At 35.2% G+C, this 21011-nt stretch overlaps 3 protein-coding genes and 1 long non-coding RNA gene across 5 annotated transcripts in view; 1 reads left to right on the top strand and 3 right to left on the bottom strand.

The window, feature by feature from the left end:
* Positions 1-522, top strand: part of LOC111450680 — a 4628-nt gene extending 4106 nt beyond the window's left edge. Inside the window, exon 3 of the long non-coding RNA XR_002711859.1 lies at positions 73-522. This is a non-coding gene — a long non-coding RNA (uncharacterized LOC111450680). The remainder of the gene's footprint in view (positions 1-72) is intronic.
* Positions 523-1259: 737 nt separating this feature from the next.
* On the bottom strand, positions 1260-2222 carry LOC111450677. Its single transcript, XM_023090917.1, has 2 exons — positions 2100-2222; positions 1260-2043 (listed from the first exon to the last, which is right to left on the bottom strand). Exon 2 carries the CDS (start codon positions 1993-1995, stop codon positions 1456-1458), a length of 540 nt encoding a protein of 179 aa, XP_022946685.1. The 5' UTR covers positions 1996-2043; positions 2100-2222; the 3' UTR covers positions 1260-1455.
* A 789-nt stretch (positions 2223-3011) lies between these two features.
* Positions 3012-7167, bottom strand: LOC111450661. The gene is made up of 9 exons (XM_023090895.1): positions 7006-7167; positions 6704-6894; positions 5633-5814; positions 5253-5537; positions 5117-5175; positions 4999-5035; positions 4837-4908; positions 3626-3953; positions 3012-3532 (listed from the first exon to the last, which is right to left on the bottom strand). The coding sequence occupies exons 1-9, from the start codon at positions 7088-7090 to the stop codon at positions 3161-3163; spliced, it is 1611 nt and encodes a 536-aa protein (XP_022946663.1). The 5' UTR covers positions 7091-7167; the 3' UTR covers positions 3012-3160.
* Positions 7168-10983: 3816 nt separating this feature from the next.
* LOC111450674 lies at positions 10984-12140 on the bottom strand. 2 transcript variants are annotated; one of them, XM_023090914.1, is made up of 4 exons: positions 12088-12140; positions 11761-12006; positions 11542-11682; positions 10984-11469 (listed from the first exon to the last, which is right to left on the bottom strand). In XM_023090914.1, the coding sequence occupies exons 1-4, from the start codon at positions 12088-12090 to the stop codon at positions 11125-11127; spliced, it is 735 nt and encodes a 244-aa protein (XP_022946682.1). In that variant the 5' UTR covers positions 12091-12140; the 3' UTR covers positions 10984-11124. The 2 variants fall into 2 exon arrangements, with proteins under 2 accessions (XP_022946682.1, XP_022946683.1); XM_023090915.1 differs by having other exon boundaries at positions 11761-11997; positions 12088-12125.
* Positions 12141-21011: the final 8871 nt, after the last annotated feature.

The following is a 21011-nucleotide window of genomic DNA, read 5'->3' as shown; positions in this document are numbered from 1 at the left end:
TTTTTTTTTTTTTTTTTTTTTTTTAAGGAATATACAAAGGAAGGAGAGGGAGGAGGTTATAAATTGAGGGAGGGGAGAGCGGCGGAAAATTAGGGTTCGGCCTCGCACTCCGCCATGAATGAGGCTCCGTCGTTGCAGAGCGATTGGAGGAGATCCTTCTTTTCCTCGCTATGTATCGCCGGCAGCCGGCGATTTCCCCTCCGAACCCTCTGCATCTCTCTCTCTCTTTGTGTGCGTTTGTATATTTATATGTATATATATATGTATGTATGTCTATCTCTCTTTCTTTCTCTCTCTCTCTCTCTAAACGTCCGGCCCTTCAGTGAACTGTGGTGCCGGAATTCTCCCCTAAAAAGGCTATGATGATGGTTGAACTTGGAGTGTGAGGATTTTAGGGCAATGGCCGAGGAGGTTCGATTCATCGGCATGGTGATCCGGCTGATCTGCTAGCTAGGCTTCGCCGCCATGGTAGGCCTCCTCTGCTTTGCCCCATTTCCAGATCTGAGCCGCCTCTCTTTTATTCATCCCTTTCAGGCACCGATTTTGTGGCTCTGTATTTTGATTACACTTTTTTATCCCTAGGAAGAGTTCCCCAGAAAGTTCTTCATCATGTAGGAAAATGTAGATGTTTACAGGATCATCATTAGGGTATAGAAGATGAGAAACTGGCTCAAACAGGACGCTGCCATGGCTAATCCTCGATTCAGCTGGTCGCCCAGTTTTGCCGAAAAATCTCTAGCTTGCACATCTCAACCTAAATTGGTTTGGGCCTATTCGTATCCATGGCCGCTGAGAATCAATCAAATCAATCCCTGCAAAATGATGAAATATAAATTAAAAACAAAAGCGTAAAGAAAAAATTGAAAGAAAAAATTGAAACAAACAAATCCCGATCACAAGAAAAAGGAAAAGCAGCAATACCAATTCTTACCTCTTCCAGAGAATTCAAAAGAAAAAGCAGAAAGCGACAAAGCAGGCGGCGATGAAAGAGCCTGATCACTGCTGTATGCTTGTCCACAACTCTATCGCAGTCCACGGCAGTGGAAGTGAAATGAATCCATGGAAACCGTCAAATCAAATGGCGGAGGTAACGGAATGCAGGAACTCAGGATTCAAGAGTGGTAAAACTGCTAATGGAGGAATTTCCAAACCCTAATTCTAAAATCTGGTCCGTTTAGTGAGGTTATGAACCTATTTAGTTGATGTGAATTAGATTCGATTGAGATCGATTGCTCGATTTAATCGAAATTTTTGGTCTGAGCACCGACGAACACAAATAATTTCATATCGGTGTATAAAATTTCTGTACAAAGGAGATTTAAGAGTTCTGTAGTGATGAATGCCGGTAATGGTCTCCGGAGAGAAAACGATAGCACGTAAGATCAGTCGAACTTCAGAGATTTGGCAATTGCTAACCTCAGAGTTTGTTTGCAATTTCATCATGCCGAAAAATTATTATGTTTCTTCGGCCTTGGACATAATCGACAGCCGGCTACTCTTTGCCTTGAAATCAACTCGGCGTCGTTGCTGATGAGATGAAGGCCGAATCAATGCCGCTAAAGCTCGCTTCACAAGATCGCCTCCAATTCTAACCAGAGAATTCGTCATTGCCGATCTACGAGCATTCAACCTACTTGGAGAGTACGCTGCGTGAGGTTGCGAAACAGTTCCTTTATGGAGACTACACCGAAACGAGCCAGGGTGAGTTGTAGGAGAACACATACACGTCCTCTTCAAACTGCTCTGCCTCTGCACCACTCGATTCTCCCCACCGCAGCAAGAAGAAACAGACACGGATCTGTTCGGAGAAATCGCACGGTCTAGAGAAAAGCGCATGGACGACACGGAAACCGAAGGCGAACCGTGAAGCTTCACACGCGACGGGGAAGTCGTTCTGCAGAAGAAGGAAGCGGCCGATCTGGAGGAGAAACTGGAGGTCGACGGTGAGAGCGAGCGGAGAACTGCTGCATTTGATCTTCGAGACGTTGCCGCCATTTTCGTCACGGTAGAGAGAGAAGGGGATGAATCTTGAGCTTCCAACTCGGCTCTAAGCCTAAGCCGAGTTCGGCTATTCAGATTGGCAAACCCGTTTTCACTCTCACCCTCTATTTATTGGGTTTCCTATCAAATTTATAGAGCGGCGTATTTACTATCATACCCTTCATCTTTTGCAGATTTAAAAGTTTAAACTATAATATTAATTTAAATAAGTAGGAGGACTGAACAGCAAAAATAATAAATAAATAAAAGTATATTTTCTTAAAATTTTAATTTGGCGGGAAAAGTTGCAAATGATGTTTAAGTTTAACCCGACCAACCCTATGGTGGTTGGGTTATTAGTTGAACCGGAGTTATATATCAACTTCGAATGTATGACTATGAGCTATTTCCTCGGTTCGTCCTTGAGTCTGAGGCTCCCTTGTGATAGATGGAAAAAAGAAAGAAGATTTTCGCTTCATTCAACCATCTTTATGAAATAGTTCACCGTGCTCATTGATGCTAAAAAAGTAAAAAATAATGAAATTGAAGAACCACATTCCGACCCAACCACAAATCCCTAATTTGTTGGCTTCGACCTGTCACAAACCTAGACCCATTGAATTACGCAGACCAATCAAGACCATTACTACATAAAAGTAAAGCAGGACGAAGATTGGCTCGAGACACGAGGATTGTCCTTGTCCATGTCCTCATTTTAGCTAACGTAGAAAAATCTCTCTAGGATTGTCCTTGTTCATGTCCTCATTTAGCTAACGTAGAAAAATCTCTATCCGCTCCCTCCCTCATTTCTCATTCGGGGCTGATCACTAGCCTCATGGCTTTGACCGACGCATTGAGTTCCACGAACCAATCAAGACCATTACTAGATAAAAGTAAAGCAGGATTATCCTCGTCTCTGTTCTCATTTAATTAATGGAGAAAAATCTCTCCCTACTCCCTCATTCTGGGTTTAAACGGAGATTTCTTACCCCATTCAAGACCGGTCTCTAGTCTCGTCGGTTAAATGAAACAACAGGGAGACAGAAGGCAACCATTAAATCAAACCACATGAAGTTCATCAAATAAGTGAAACTCTTTCAGTTCTCATGCAACAAAATAATGTACATTGAAAGAAAAAGTACTCAAAGAGTGTCTAGTGTCGTGCATATTGGACTGATACCTAGCTGCCCTTGTCTTGTTCTCCTGGAGCTCTGGAAATAAACTGCTTAGTATAAACCCGATGTCGTCGCTCTCTAGCGTATATAATCCAGAAGATCAGGGACAGCATGACAGCACCAGACACCAGAACCAACCCGACATATATCCATTTCAAGTATAGTCGAAGCCCGGGGCAATGATTCTTACTTATATCCGTAAACACTTGTCGAACGTACGTACAGTCTACGAGTTCGACCAAGAACGGTCCATAGTGATACAAACCATAGCTCACATTTGCTGCAGCTGTCATTTGGTTGTATAAAGTTGGAGTCAACCGGCCAGTGGTGGTGCAAATGCCTGAGGATGATACTCGACAAGTGAACGTCGTCCAAACCTGCACGCAATAATTCGAGATATATGTCGAGATTTTCGAAGAAAAATGCATTGTACGTGCTTGTTTGAGCTAGCTATATCAGATATCTCTTACCTCGGGAGCTTTGCTCAGTTCTACTTCATTCGCCGAGCAGTGTCGATCCATGAGATTGGAATGAAACGGACTGCAAAGAGGCGGCACCAACGGGCCGGATTGATTGTAATTCAGAGGAGGGGCGACATTTGCAGGGGGGTTGGCATTTGAGATTGTGTTGATCACTCCATTGACCAAACTTACAAGTTGGTAATTCACATTCTTGGTTCCGAACTGAATTTCTTTGGCTGTGGCGTTGTCGACGCAAGGAAGAATATCGTCTAACGCCGTGTGGGCAGTGGGATTCTGCAGCCAATCTTCCATTGCAACACATGTATCTCCGACCACGCTATGAGAAAAAGAAAAAGAAATCAATTCGGAGCTGATAGAGATGATATTCAATAAAACAAGAGCACTTCTTGAACAAGAGAGGCCTGTTTCAAGCATCAAACTTCTAACCGCCCAAGCCCACCGCTAGCAGATATTGTACTCAGGAAGAGGTTTTCATACCCTTATAAAGAATGTTTCGTTCTCCTCCCCAACCAATGTGGAATCTTACAATCCACCCCCCTCGGGGCACAGCGTCCTCACTAGCACACCGCCTTGTGTCCATCTCCCTTCGGTGCTCAGCCTTCTTGCTGGCACATTGCCCAGTGTTTGGCTTTGATACCATTTGTAATAGCTCAAGCTCATGGCTATCAGATATTGTCCTCTTTGGGCTTTCCCTCAAGGTTTTTAAAATGCATCTGCTAGGGAGAGGTTTCCACACCCTTATAAAGAATGTTTCGTTCTCCTCCCCAACCGATGTGGGGTCTCACAATCCACTCCCCTTCGGAGCCCAGCATCCTAGGGAGAGGTTTCCACACCCTTATAAAGAATGCTTCGTTCTCCTCTCCAACCGATGTGGGATCTCACAACCCACCTCCATTTGAGGCCTAGCGTCCTCGCTGGCACACTGCCTCGTGTCCACCCCCTTCGGGGCTCAGCCTCCTCGCTGGCACATCGCCCAGTGTCTGGCTCTGATACCATTTGTAACAGCCCAAGCCCACCGTTAACAGATATTGTCTTCTTTAGGCTTTTCCTTTCAGACTTCCCCTCAAGGTTTCTATAACGCGTTTGCTAGGGAGAGGTTTTCACATCCTTATAAAAAATGCTTCGTTCTCTTCCCCGACCGATGTGGGATCTCACAAAATTTGTTATAAAATGCTTTATAGGTGAAACGAGACCCTTACTTGTGAAGAAGAAGAAACACGCTACACAAAATGAACGTGACAGCAACAAGAATCCAACCAAATATTACCAAGCTGCAGAGAATAAGAAAGTGTTCAATCGTCTACAACATGACATCAAAAACACGTTTTGTACGAGGAAAACGAAACCGTAGATATACTTACGTGTATACGATACACTGCAATCCAAAGATGGAACATACTGGATCAGGTAGCAGAAACGATTTAAGAAAGATTCAATTATGGTCAGTTCATAATTCATTTACTAAGTAAACACACTTACAGAATCCAATAAATGCCAACAAGAGCATAACAGCAGCAATAACAACGAGGATAAGTCGCCTGCAATATACGACACGAAAACGTGTTACTCGGGGTCACAGAAAGCACTGAAATTTGATAAAAGAGGATCTACTAACGTTTCGTCTAGGCCTCTCTGTATGGTGCCTGAGTTATCAGCTGCTGCATCAGTAAGATTGGAAGAAACAGAACTTATCTCCGTGCCAATGTCATCGATTTGTTTCTTAACGTCGGTAGACAGAAATATCGAATCGACTCCGATAGACTTAGCTGAAGAAAGATATACTGACAAATTCTTGAGGTTTTTAGCAGTTCCATCTGCCTGATCTACTATATAGTCCAACGTGCTCGACGAACGGCTATGAAACTTCCCTTGACCGACATATAACACGATGCATCCTACACTGATTCAAAGTACAAAAACAAAGATATCTTCACATTAACTTCTGAGCCACATTAGAAGATTTATACTGCAGTTTGGAGGGAGAGGGATGTTTACATTGCTGCGATGGTGAAGAATATGAGGAAAGCAAGGGAGAGGGCATAGGCCGTCCGAGAATAGCCATACGGCTCCCTCCGACAACAGCAACGACATAGACAGGTGATGAACAAGCATATACCGAAGAGCACGAACCAAGCAATAGCAATGACAAAGAATGGAACAGCAGTAAGTGCAACAGACTGCATCAGATTGGAACAGGACAGAAGGCACCATGGTTAACATATTGTCAAAGGACACAACAAGTAGTGAAGATGGGTCCTAAAAACAGGAACCCAAGTTCATATTTAGCCAGAATTCACAATCAAACTGACCCAAACCAAAGTTCATATTAGTTCTCATCAGTGTTTAAGCCTTTCGGTTCACAAAAAAGAAGAAAACAAGAATGAAAAGACTACAAAGTCACTCTCTTACAACCACCAAATCAATTATAATTATAATGTTGAGTATAGTTGGGAGGGAGTCCGACGCTGGCTAATTAAGAGAAAGATCATGGATTTATACGTAGGAAGACGGTCTCGATTGGTATGAGGTCTTTTGAAGAAACCAAAAGTAAAGCCATAGAGCTTATGCTCAAAGTGGACAATATCATACCATTGTGAAGATCCGTGATTCTTAACATGGTATCAGAGTCATGCTCTTAACTTAGTCATATAAATAGGATCCTCAAATGTCTAACAAAGAAGTTGGGACCCTCAAAAGTGTAGTCAAAAGTGACTCAAGTGTCGAATAAAGGGTGTAATTTGTTCGATGGCTCCAAAGAAGGAGTCGAGCCTCGATTAAGGGGAGGCTGTTCGAGGGCTCTATAGGCCTCAAAAGAGGCTATATGGTATACTTTGTTCAAAGGGAGGATTGTTGGGAGGGTTTATAACTAAGGGATACATCTCCACCGGTGGAAACCAAAAATAAAGCCACGAGAGTTTATGCTCAAAGTAGACAATATCATACCATTGTAGAGATCCGTGATTCCTAACCCAACTCATATACCACAACCCGAACACAGAGAAGAAGATTAGTACAGAGTCATTGCAACAAACAGAACCCAAAATTGAAATCAGGGAAAGAACTTACAGCCCAGTAATGTTGGCTGCTGATATTCCATCCACCCATATAGGGTTTAAAATCATTCAGCGGGTCTTTCCTCTGAGTCCTCTCTTCAGCCAAAATCAGAGACGAATTCCCAGCAGGGTTCTGCTCCGCAAGGCTTCTTCCAGGCCTCCATGGCTCCGAGACCTCAAAAACTTGAACCCCACCAGAGTTCTCTGAAGTTCATCAAAACCCAGAAAACAAAAACCTCAGATTACACAACAATGGAGTTCATTTTTTCTTTTTTCTTCAAAAGAAAACAGATTAAGACATGAAAAGATGAGTACCGAAGCTGGGAATGGCGCAGAGAGCAGAAATAACGAGTGAAGAATGGGAAAAGAGGAGGAGCGAGCAAAGAAGAAGGGATAACATAGCTGAGAGAAAGAGCTTCGCAGAATCTGAGCTGATTTTTCTCCCAATTTGGCACTATAGGATCACATCGTTTGGGAATTGGAATGAACGGACGAATGTGTAGTGGGACCTTTCCATTATTCCTTGGACGAGTAAGAATAATAATAATAATAATCTATTTCTTGAAAATATTTTTAATTTCTTTTACTCGGGTGTCGTAGTATGAGCATAATTTAGCGATTAACGATTAATTTACTTTTCTTTTAAGATCGTTCGTATAAATTCTCATGAACTCACATTATTGTGAGCTAAATATTTGAATTTACAACTGAACAAAAATGTTTTGACCAGTAAGTTACACTATTTTTTAAATATCAAGTTGGAGTCTTTGACTAAATTCATGTTCGTGGTTGACACTAATATTATTAATATAATATTTTAATGACATGTTGACTTCCGATTATAAATGTCAAACTTAACCCGGTTGACTTTATGTATACATATTGATTTCATTACTAACGAAGATAAAAAAAAACAGGAATTAAAATTTATTAGTAATTAATTTAATAGGAATTTATTAGTATTTAATTGAATATTTAATTTCGACGTGTACAAAGACGGAGGACACGTCAGAAAGAAACAGCGTTTGGGCTGTCGGCAATAGGAAATATTCGTTGTTACGAAGAGAAACGGTCGGGGGTTTGAACGTGCTGGCATGTAATTAAAGGTGCCACGTGTATTTTTATATCGTTTTTTTTATCTCTCCTACACGACAATTCCAGCTAAGAAAAGCCGGTTGAAATTCGGGTAATTAATATTAAGACATACGTTTCTCTAATCATTGGACAATGAGCAATAAATAAAATTAAAAAGAAAAGCCAAAATAAATTCATTATATATTTTATTGAAGTTAGATTTTCGGGTATTTAAAAATGATATGACGTGTTATAGTCAGAGATTTTTCGGTATTTCAACGAGAATTTTCCTCTTCTTATTTAGCTAATGGGAAGAAATCTCTTCCTATTTTCCGTTTAAACCAGAACTTTCCGCTTTATTTAAAACGAGAATTTTTCTTTGATCGAGGAGTGTCTATAAGCTGAGTTAAATGGATATCTCAAGTAATACATATTTTTTAATACAATAAATAGAGTACGAGAATTTGAAGCTGGCATCTGTAAATATATTAATTATTATTGAGATAGATATTTTATACGGTTAAAATCTTATTCTAAAATTTAATCATATATTTTAAGGTAGAATCCAAAGCATTCAAATGTCAACATTTTGTCATGAAAAATCATATGGTTTTGAATAAAAATATGGCTACAATAATTCTAAAGAATCAAATTAAATTATCCCATTATCATTAATAATTATGAATTGACCAAAAAAAACCAAACAAATTTTAATAGTGTTTTAAAAATATATTTTAAAATTTTAATTAATATTCTTTCACTAAAAAATATTCAAAAATATTCATATTTAAGATTATTTTTAAAACGATAAAATTTTATAAATAGCATTAACATTTTTTTACTTATTTAAAAAAATTATTACCATATGAAGTATAAATCATTAAAACTACTTTTAAAAATTAATAATAATAATAATTTTTTTTTGTAAAAAAAAGTTTTAAATTATTAAAGTTTTTAAAAAAATTTAAAATACTTTGAAGTTCAGGTATTAATGAAATTTTTGAAAATTCCATTTTTTTTATTTTTATAATAGTATTTTTTATTTTTAAAATTTTAATTTTTATGGATATTATTAAATTTTAAAAGTTGAGAGATATTTTTAAGATTTAACCTTAAATAAATAAATAATAAAATACATTTCCTAATTAATATATATAAAACAAAGAAAAATATGCCCCATTAAATGGACAGGAAACCCACTTAAATAGCCCAAACCTTATCACGTTAATCAAGATTGAAATGATGTCTCAACAATATTTTTAATTATATTGAGTTGAAATTAATTTTTTTTCATCATTATTTGTATTTTAAATAATTTATTAAACACTATTAAAAAAAGTTCAAGCAAATTAAAGTATAATTTGACAGTTAATTAGTTATTTTTTATACAATTATTTAGTCATACATTCAAATTTCCCGAGTAATAATTTTAAATAATAATAATAATAATAATATTATTATTATTTTTTTGTATTTTTAAATTTTGGGTTAAAATTTGAAAACACGTAAATAAAAATAGTGATTATATGCATAATTTTGAAATTAAATATTATATTATATAAAATAAAAAATTATAAATCTTGGAAACTAACCCACATGGGCTCCAATAAGACCAAATCAAGGCAAACACTTCTCTAATTAATATAGGAGACTAGCCCAACCACTTAATAACTTGGCCCAAATTCCCACATCCAACTGTCATAAATTAATTAAATAAATAAATTATTATTGCTGTTAGGTTAAACGACACTGTGACCTATATGGGTCACGACCTCGTGTATTTATAGATGTGTATAATGAGGATTACATTGTAATATATCATGAAATCATAGATTCTTCTTGATTCATGATAACAAACAAGTAAATCAGTAGATGTACAAATATGATCTATTCTACGTTTAACAATTGTAACAGCTCAAGTCTACCGCTACCAAATATTGTTCGTTTTGGTCCGTTATGTAAGTCGTCACTTCACGATTTTAAAACATGTCTACTACAGAGAGGTTTCCATGCCCTTAAAAACAGTGATTCGTTCTCCTCACCTATCGATGTCGAATCTCACAAATATGGTGAACCATTTCAACTTTATTTATATGGGTAGTCGGTAAATCAATTGTGGCACTTGAATTAGGTGCATAAATGAATCGATACCACATTTAAATAAGAGTAATCTTAAAAATAAGATAGCTAAGAAAAAATTTAAAAGAATTGAAAGTTACTATCTACACCAATAATGTGCACTTTCTTTTCTGATGACTCAACCAAACATGTTAGGATAATATTACGACAATTCTGAATAATTTAAATCCAAGCTAGATACAATAGGGACAAAATTGAAATAAAACTTAATTTGAAGGTCAAAATAGTAATTTAATAAATATTTTTATTTTTTATGCATTAATTAAGTCGAAGTATTTTTAAAAAATGTACGGATTTGACCGGTCAAACCTTGGGGTTTTATTTATTGTTTATTTTCTTTGAGTGACATTTATGTGTAAGCGTGTACATCTATTATTTTTTTCCTCTCTAATATAAATATATTAAAAGTCAATGTTTTTCAGTTTAATTCTAATTTATTGATTAAAATATTATTTAATTATAAAATTATTCGTAGATTTTAGGTTAGTTTAGGGTATCCTTTTAATAATTTTCTTCATTTTGATTTTTATTTTTATTTTACATTGAATATTTAAAATATTTATTTAATTTTTAAATTTTTATATTCGAATAAAAAAAAAAGTTAATATATTCATTTGGTCTGAAATTACGATTATATTAATGTGGTAGCACATATAATTAAAATTACGTCATTAACGAATTAAAATTAAAATAAGGAGAAAAGTAGTTAATTTTTATAAAATTTAAGCCTCTAAAATTAATATTTTAAAATTTCAAGGGACCAAATGGAACAATTTTAAGTTTATAGATTAAAATAACATTTAAAATAATAAAAAAAATTAACTTAGGAATTGGGAGCCACGTGATGCCATTAAGACAAAACCCCCGACCAATTGATTAATTTAGGTTAGCTCTAATTTCAATACTAGAAAGAGAGCAAAATGTTTCAATATTTTGCGTTTTAGTCCCTATAATTTAAACGAAATTTCAATTTAGTCCCTGTATTTTTGAAAATTAAATCGGTAGAGATGTTTTGAAAAACGGGTTTTGGATTTTAGCTTATAAATAGTTCGTTTGATTTGATAAAACCCTAATAATTAGTCGGTTTTATTAACCCATATGAACGTTTTTTTAACTTTTACATTACAGAGACTAATTCTAACTTTCTCTCGAAATCATAAAGATCAGATTTGTCATGTGATCGAAAAAAAAAACAATTTCGAGCCAAAGAAGAAGAATTTGTTAACATAAGGGAGATCTATGAGGGATGCCTTTCCTTCTACTTATGGTTATGCTCGTTGCCATGTCTTGATCAGTAGATATCTTTCTATTTGATCTTCCACACGAACAAAGACCAGTTCTTTTCTTCCTAACAATGGGCGTGTGAGCTATGATACTCATGTTCTCTGATCCCGAAGACGAGCTCGTCCCCTCTTCATAGTCCACAATGGTCGAACGAGGAGTTTCGTTGGTCATTTCATCGTCTCCTTTATCTTCGAACGCTACAAAATCCATACTAAGTGCCAAAGAATTGCACGTTCTAAGATAAGAACTCAAGTCTCTCTTCTTCTTCACCACAAAATCCACCTGAAATATTCGAAGTTCTAACTTAATTTAAGCAAAACCCTTTAAAAATCTTTAACAAATTTGATTCGATACCTTGCATCCAAGAGAGCAATGGATATAAGGTTCTTGAAGGCTTCTATCACAAGACGTGCAATAATTTCCCGACCCTTTAAATTGTCTATTTTGAGGCCTCTTCTTGATGAACACGACTTTGGCACTATTTATGGTATAAGGCTAAGAAACACAAATAAAATCTTTCAAACTACAGTTGAATTCAGGGATAAAATTTACATTGTTCTTTCAATTACTGACCTGAACATTAGAGCAATCGATGAGCTTTTGAAGATCTTCGAGTCGAACAACGTCATGATAAACATATCGACGAACTTGAAGAAGGCGATGGAATCGGTGGGACGACGAACAATGAGGGCAAATACTGATACAACAATCCAAACAACAAATGTTCTTCTCGTTCTTCTTTGCAGTCTCGTGATATGAACAACCCACGAAGAATTTTTGAGTGTAAAGAGCTTCTAACCATGCAGGCTTCTGAATTCCCTACAAGAAAATTTTCGAAATCCCGTTATCAATCGAACCAACACGAACCCTAAATCACATCGAGAGAGAGAAAAAAAATACCATCTTGGAAGCTTTGAAAGAGGGTTTGATGGGAAGTTTTGGAGAGAGAGCAAACATGACGAGATAAAATGAGTATTTATGGAGTTTCACAAAGGAGCAATAAATTTATTCCTTGGGAGGCTGATTCACTATTTTTTTTTTTTTTTTTTTTTTAAATATAATATAATTAATTAATTATTTATTTATTTATAAAGAGAAATAAGATAATATAAGAAAGAACATGGGTGATGTTTTTATGTCTCCCATTTTAAGTGTTTAAATTACTAATTCCAAAATAATCTCTTTTTTTTTTTTTTAGTTTATTTAATATTATTGCATTGTTTTGATTAATGTTTAGATCTATTAGATCTTTAATTTTTAGATTTTTTTTTTTATAATGTAAATGATGATATCATGGAGGAAAAATTAAAGTAAAGATTTTTAACGGTGATATCCGAGTACAGAAATGATACATAAATGAACTGAGATCACATTCGAATGAAGTTTACGTGAGGACATGATGACTAAAAATGCTTTAAAAAATTTGAGAGTTACTATTTTTACCAACAGGGTGCACGGTAACGATCCATACCCAGGATTCGGAATCTTGATTTGGCACCTGATGACCCCGATATTTCCCTGCGACATGGTTACGTTACTTACTCATCGGTTCTAAGAGTGAAAACTACCATGAAGTTCTTATGATCGAGCCAGTGAAAAAAAACAGATGCATCTTGATGGTATATGTAGTAACTTTCAATTCTTTTGAGCTTTTCTTAGTTATCTTATCTTCAGGATTACTCTCATTTGGATGTGATCTCGGTTCATTCATATATCACTGCTTCATTCGGGTTACACTTTTTTATGGCTCAATTATAGAAACTTCAGAGCTAAGAAATAATTATAAATAAATTTTTTTTTTTTTAAAGAAAGATTATTGTTTAAAATAAAAAAGTTGAATTGGGACTCTACTCGGAACTAGCTAGGTCTAACGAAGGTACCCTAATTATAACCCTAATACGACATCGACATTTTTTGCTCGGTTATTTAATTGATTTTCAATATTGGTCACGACGTTTCAAAATAACCATCGCAAAGAATAAATTATTTTTTTTAGTCCTTACGAGGATAAAGAATCCAACCATAAACATTTAAGATGATAAATATATATATATGAAGATGTTTTTAAAGGAATCAAACATAAATAAATAATCCAACCACTCCACTAATGAGAGAAAATTCTGAAAATTATGTTGATTGATAATAATAATAATGTTTTGTTTTATTTTGGTTTGGTTTGGTTAAGTAAATGTCTGAAATTATTAAGTATATAATATGTTTGAGAGAGAGACAAAGCACTAGTTTTAGGGCAAATTGAATAGCTTTTTGGCTTCAAATTTTAAGGAACAACATAGAAAACACCCCCTTAAAATAACTTCTATCTTCTTTTTTAATGCCTTTATGCTCTCTAACCAAGGCCTACTCTTGGAGTTTGCAATTATATTAATTTTGTTAGTTCTCGAGACGACGATCACTCGTAATGCTCGATAAAGGAAGAGTACGTCTATGACACCTGAGTATAAAAGGGTTATATGAATGAACTGAGACTACATTCGAATGAGATTATAAAAGGGTTATACGATCACTCATGACGACGATCACCGTGCTTTATTTTGAGTAATTCTATGTTGGGTGACCTTAAAAAGTCTGAAAAAACTCGTGTCGAGTATGTGGGGATAGTCTTCACTCTTAAGATGCATGGAGTTGGTAACTTGACCATGTTGTAGGATTTGGCCTATCATGTGCTGAATTTGGATACCGAATTATTGGCTTTTCAGTGACTCAATCATTGGAACATCATGCTACGTGTACTTAGATTGGAATAATTTTATGCTGAACGTCATTTTAAAGATTTTCTTAAGAAACGTGTGTGTGAGCGATAAAGTAAGCTGAAAGAAATACATAGTAGGCCAAAACAGACAATATCGGTTAGCAATGAGCTTGAACGGTTAGAGTCATCTTTCTCTTGGAACCATGGACGGTTAATTTATATAATGCAAATTAAATTGAAATGTTTAGATTTTGTTTGAAAATTATTGTTTTTTTTTTTATAAATAAAATAAATTTGTTTCGTAAGGGCTAAGTTGTAAAAATAAATGTGGTCGAACTCTTTTTCTTATTTTAAAAATATTTTTTTTCTTTCGGTTGGTAACAGTAAATTGATGGTCTTTTTAAACCGACCAATTAAAATTGTAGCTCACACGTGCAAACATGATCTTCAAATCATATATTTAAAAAAAAATTACACAAAGAAAAATTAATAATTAATAAATGTAATAAAAGGAGTGGCCAACCCCACGTGCCGTGACCAAAAAATAAAGCAGAAAGGCAATTTGGCATAAAGCTAAGTCACGTGCAAGAGATCTACTTCTGGTTCCCTAATCATTTATTTTTAATTTATGGGTTACATTTGTATAATTTGATGTTAATTGAGGGAGTTTGCATTTTAATCTACATTCTAATAATCAATTCTCATCTCAATTGAACAAGAGAACGAAACATTTCTTATAAGAGTGTGAAACCTCTCTCTAGTATACGCGTTTTAAAATTGTGAGGCTAGCGACTATACGTAACGAATCAAAGCGAACAGTATTTAGTATCGTCGATGGCCTCAAGTTGTTACATGCATAGATTCGAGAGAGACTAAATAAAAATTATAATATTTCTAAAAAAATTGAGAAAAAGTAAAAAAAAAAAAAAAAAAAAATTGGTCAAAAGTCAAAGAGGGATGTGAAAGTGCGTGGGTGCCGCACGTGGGGATTGGACTCTGTCAGTATGAATTCTGAATCCCCCACTTCTCCTTCCCAATTTCTCTTTTTCTTTTTTCTTCTTTTATAATTAATATACAATTAAATATTACCATGTTACTGCCTGTAATTTTTATATTAAAAAAAACACACTAAATTCACTGAATTAAGACTTTCGATAGCTTTATTTATATATATAATTACATTTGCATATTTAATTAAACAATAAAGAATTTCAATAATTACATCTTAATTATAAAATTCTCTCTAACTTACGTGGAATCTTACGTATTCCTATGTTAAAAGTAACCATAATATGTTGTAGTACACAAACTTATAATGCTCAAAGGTCCATCTTGATGATCAAGAAAATATCAAACCATTGCATCTTACCGAGAATTAGAGGAACCTAGAACCTTATCAGTTATTTCCATATACAAAGATATTAATGCAGAATCTCTATAGAGAGAAACTTACCACTGATTCACCGGTCGCTATTAAAATGCAATTGTTTATCATAAGACGGTAAGCAGCAATTCTACATGTTTGTTCGGGATCAAATGGCATTGAACAATTGATGAATTATGACAGAATTTGGGATTGTTTGTTGTGAGATCCTACATCGATTGAGGAGGAGAACAAACCATTTTTTACAAGGGTGTGGAAACCTCTTCATAGCAAACACGTTTTAAAAACCTTGAGGAGAAGTTCAAAAGAAAAAGTCTATAGAGATCGGTATCTAGGAGATGATGGGAGGAGGTCTTCTAGGACTCTCCTTCTTCGTCGTGTAGTTTGTTTGACTAGAAATAAATATGATCCTGAATTAAACAAGCTACCAAGAAGAATTATAGCAAGCAATGAGAGAAAAACTTGGAATGCTTACAATCACACATGCTGGTTGAGAGGAGAATTTCTCTAGTGAAAATAATGGGATGAATTCAATGGTTCAACATTGATATTCTGTAACCTGGTTGAATTCAGCGGATTATGACTGGTAGGAAATCAAATAACAAAGTATGATCCTAAAGACAAAAATGCTTACAACAATGGAAGGAGATGGCCAACAAGGCAATGCTGCACCAGCTTGAAGGGCATCCATCCATCCTGATGAAAAGGGAAGCCTACAGATATCTGCCCTCCAACAGCAAGATTACTGCATATTTTTTCTAGGATAGTCTTTCTTTCTTGCAAGTGAAGAGGACTTAATACACAGGCCAGCAGAGTATAATAGTGATTGCAGTTCTAAGGAGGTAATTAAGAGATAGTAAAAGCCATCGAATAGAATTACGTGTTCAAAAGGGTAGCATCTTTCTTAATGAAATCATAACAATTGAGGAGCGTATGCTCAGAAAAATCAAGTGCAATTACACCTGAAAACGACCCAGATTTCGCAATTTTTCCTCGAAACAACACACTACCATGTTAGGAATCACGAACGTTCACAATTGTATGATATTGTCCACTTTGAGCATTAGCTCTCATGGCTTTGCTTTTGGTTTTTCCAAAAGGCCTCATACTAATGGAGATGCATTGCTTGCTTATAGACCCATGATCATCCCCTAAATTAGCCAACGTGGGACTCCCTCCCAACAATCCTCATTTCGAACAAAGTACATCATAGAGTCTCCCCTGAGGCCTATGTAGCCCTTGAATAGTCTCCTCTTAATCGGGGCTCGACACCTTTCTCTGGAGTCCTCAAACAAAGTACACCCTTTGTTCGACACTCGAGTCACTTTTGACTACACCTTCAAGGTTAGCAACTTCTTTCCTCGACACTTGAGGATTCTATTGACATGACTAAGTTAAAGGCACGACTCTAATACCATGTTAGGAATCACGAATCTCCACAATGGTATGATATTGTCCTCTTTGAGTATTAACTTTCATGGTTTTGTTTTTGGTTTTCCTAAAAGGCCTCGTTGTACTAATGAAGATGTATTCCTTACTTATAAATCCATGATCATCCCCTTAATTAGCCAACGTGGGACTCCCTCCCAACATTCCTCGACACGCCACGGATGCGAAGAGACCACCTTCAACAGATTTGGAAATACGCCACAGTCATACTAAACTGCAATAGTATATAGCTACAGTCGAGATATCAGCCCCATATTCACATTATCCAAGGAAATGAAAATGCTATACATCCAATACCAAGGCTACTTGTGTAACATTATAATAAGACTTATTTTCCTCCACGAAGAATCCTTTGAACTGCATCAAAATATCTAACTAAAATCTTCGAGCATTTGAATGGTAGTTTCAACAAGGCATAAGAAACCACTTCCGTTGAAGAAATATCAGAAGCTTTCGAGAATCGTCTCTTTGAGGGGGGAAAAAGGCTATAATACTGTACTCCTTCCTTTAACTAACAAGTTGTAATGGGTGACATCAACTTAACACTTAAAAGATGAAGCAGAGTATGAAAGCTTAAAAGTGAATGGAATACAAAGAAAAAAAAATGAAAAAGGAAATATCAAACCGATAATGAAACAACTCGGTTCCCCCATGCTTAACTTCAAGGTATTCTGTAATAGCTCAACCCCACCGCTAGCAGATAATGTCCTCTTTGGACATTCTTTTTTGGAGGAGAGGTTTCCACACCCTTATAAATAATGTTCCGTTCTCCTCTCCAACCGACGTGGGATTTCACAATCCAACCCCCTTCGGGATCTAGTGTCCTCACTGACGCTAGCACTCGTTCCTCTCTCCAATCGAGGTGGGATCTCTAGATTGTGAGATCTCACGTTGGTTGGGGAGGAGAATGAAACATTCTTTATAGGGGTATGAAAACCTCTCCCTAGCAGACGCGTTTTAAAAACTTGGAAAATCCAAAAAAGACTATCTGCTAGCGGTAGACTTGGACGGTTACATATTCATTAACTCTAGAAGTAACTTCGAGATCTAAAAAGATGATTCTTCTGGTGTATGACTTATTTCATCTCCTACACTTGAAACCAAATCTACAAATGGCTGGACTGCAAATTTTCCACTTCATCCAGATCAAAATATCATATAATGTAAGAAGATAAATATGGCAGACATCCCAATGCCTAAATCCTGTTCAATACCTAAATCCTGATAGCAACGAAAAGAAGAATAATAGCAACATCAAATTCGACCTAATGAAACAGTTGGAAGTGAGTTACATTTACAAATTAAACAAACAAATTCCTAATAACCAAACACGGAATCGCATTACAACAACCTAATTTCAATCGTAAACCATACATTTCCGAATCACAATACAATTCAACCTCAACCTACAACAGAGATTCTTTTTAACAACAGAACATCAAAAGGACGAATTACGAACGATAATCGGAACAAGAAAGAACAATGATCGTTGTATCAAGTACGGGAAGGAAGGAAAGCAGTTACCGCCAAGAACATCGATCAACTTCGCGGAACTCTGCTTCTTCTTCTTCCCCCTTTCAGCAGCAAGATTAAGGAGATGCTTCTGGCGGCGTCGATTGTCTCATGTAATAATCTGTAAAATTTTGGCGTTAAAATTCGATATTTATTAGTGTTCAGTAATGACTTTCAAAAAAATTAATATTAATAATAATGTTCTTAATATTTCTATTAATTTAGCCAAAAAAAAAAAATTACGTGGATTAAGTATGACGTCATGACGCACGTAATTGGGTGGGACGACAAGACGACAATGAAAACCAATTCCATTAAACATGCGATCGATGTCTAACTCTATTTTCCGACATCAACTTACTATAATTTACTTTTAAAATAAAAAATGTTCCATTTAAAAGATAATTAATTACAAAATACGAACGTATAACAATCCATGTCCAAGATTTAAAATCTAATAACTCCAACATTACTCTACGTCCCCATGACACGGTCACATTACTTACTCATCACTGTTGGATGATGAAAGTCTCACATAATCTAATTTAGGAATGATCATCGATTTATAATCAAAGAATACTCTCTCCATTGGTGTGAAACCTTTTGGAAAAATTCAAAGCAAAACGATGAGAGCTTATGCTCAAAGTAGACAATATCATACCATTGTGGAGAGTCGTGTTAATCTAATAATCGCTTCTAAAAGTGGAGATTTATCTTCACATACCAACATGAGTCATTCGAGTATATTTTATCTTTATTCACAGTTGAGGTTACCCAACTTACGATTACTCAAAGAAAAACACGTTTAATCATTCTATCATCGGAATCACTTTCATTTGGATGTGGTCTCAGTTCATTTATTTACCTCTTCCTTAATCTGGTGTCACAAACCGCTTATATTTTTCAAAAATTGAAAAACTATAAACGTTCAATCCTAATTAACTCAATTCATTTTACTATAAAAACGAATCTTCGTTCCATTTTTCTTACATATTTTCTAAATTTGTTTGTTAATTCAAAATTATTTTATAAAAAGTAAGAGATAAGAAGAAGATTATGGGTAAGATTGCTTTTTTTAAGAAAGAAAATTATATAATAATTAAAAGGGACATAAAATTTAAGGTAAAAAACAAGTGCTTTTTTGAATAGACATCCAAACAAGACCTATGGAACTTAAATGTCTTAAAGGAAAACATGTTTTATGACCATATATACTATTTTATCATGGGTTGCTTTTTTTAATGTAAGTTTGTCTTAATGTTCTTGTACCTTATGTACTTACTAAATTTGACATTACAAACCATTTCTAAGTGGAAATTAAAAAAAATAAATAAATGATTCTAACCTTCCTAATAAACAAATTAATTAAATTCATATATTCGATGACAATTACGTCTTCGTGTTCAAGATTTTGAATATAGGTTTGACGCTTGACGTTCCTGAAATCTGAAGACTACCCACGTATTTTTTTAGCACGTTTTATCAGTCAAACACTCTTAACTTCGGTAACTATCAACTTTTTTTAACCCTTTTATTAACCATAAATTCAGATTTTCAGAATCAATCTTGTTCGAATGATGTGGTATTTGTACCAGCTCAATCTCACTACTAATAGATATTGTCTGTTTTGGTCCGTTAGTATAACCGTCAGTCTCACGTTTTAAAACGCGTCTATTAAGGAGAGTTTTTTACACCCTTATAAGGAATGTTTCGTTTCCCTCTCCAATCAATGTGGGATTTCATAATCCACCCCCTTGTTGGCTCACCACTCGGTGTCTAGCTTGATGCCGTTTGTAACAACTCTATCTCACCACTAGCAACTATTGTCTACTTTGGCCCGTACGTATCGTCGTCAGTCTCATGATTTTAAAACACGTCTATTAAAGAGAGTTTTCCACACCCTTATAAGGAATGTTTCGTTCCCCTCTACCGTCGATATGTAAATTCAGAATCTCGATTCAAAAAAGATCCAAAATTTTGAATGATTTCTAGGGTTTTTTCTTTCAAAAGAAGGGTAATTTTGATATGAGAATATTGAATTACATCAATCACCAAAATTTGTGATTAGTCAATCAAAAAAGGGAAAGTTCCAAACCAAAAGCCAACTCATTCTCTTCAAACATATATACATATAATGGGTACATAACATATCAAGTTGTCCCCTCGTGTGGGTATGGATTGATACCCTAAATTTTTAATTTTAATATCAAAATTAATTTTATTTCATTCAAAAAATGTTCAATATTTGTATCTAAATATTAAAAAAATTTGTCACGCTCCGACGAACAAAAAAATTTATTTATAGAAAAATATATTAAAATATTGAATTCTATTATATCTATTTTTTTTTTATTGGTATAAGACAATCTCCTAAGAAAACTACGCTATTCAAAGCAATATGCCTAAGGCTAGTCGAGTCTAATACTAGGCTAGGTGATTTCTCTCTAACAATGACCGAAGCTTAATCAAGAGATAGAGCTCACTATACTACCAGGTTGCCACATTTGCTTATGAAACAATAACAGCTCATCCCGAGCTCCTGTCACCTAGCGCAGTAATAGTACGGACTTTCTTTCAGGCGTTCCCTTGCTTCATTGTTATTTAGACGATACCGAAATGTCTTACTAGGTATTGGTAGCCTACCCCACTTTTGACCAACCAACCCTCCTTGTTTGAGGGAAGACTCCCATTCACGTAAAATATATATATATATATATATATATATATATATATATATATATATATATATATATATATATATATATATAT

Source organism: Cucurbita moschata, unplaced genomic scaffold, assembly GCF_002738365.1.
Source record: "Cucurbita moschata cultivar Rifu unplaced genomic scaffold, Cmos_1.0 Cmo_Scf00012, whole genome shotgun sequence".
In the NCBI taxonomy this organism is placed as follows: domain Eukaryota; kingdom Viridiplantae; phylum Streptophyta; class Magnoliopsida; order Cucurbitales; family Cucurbitaceae; genus Cucurbita; species Cucurbita moschata.
The sequence above is the reverse complement of the archived record's forward strand: the minus strand, read 5'-3'. Positions and strand labels throughout refer to the sequence as shown.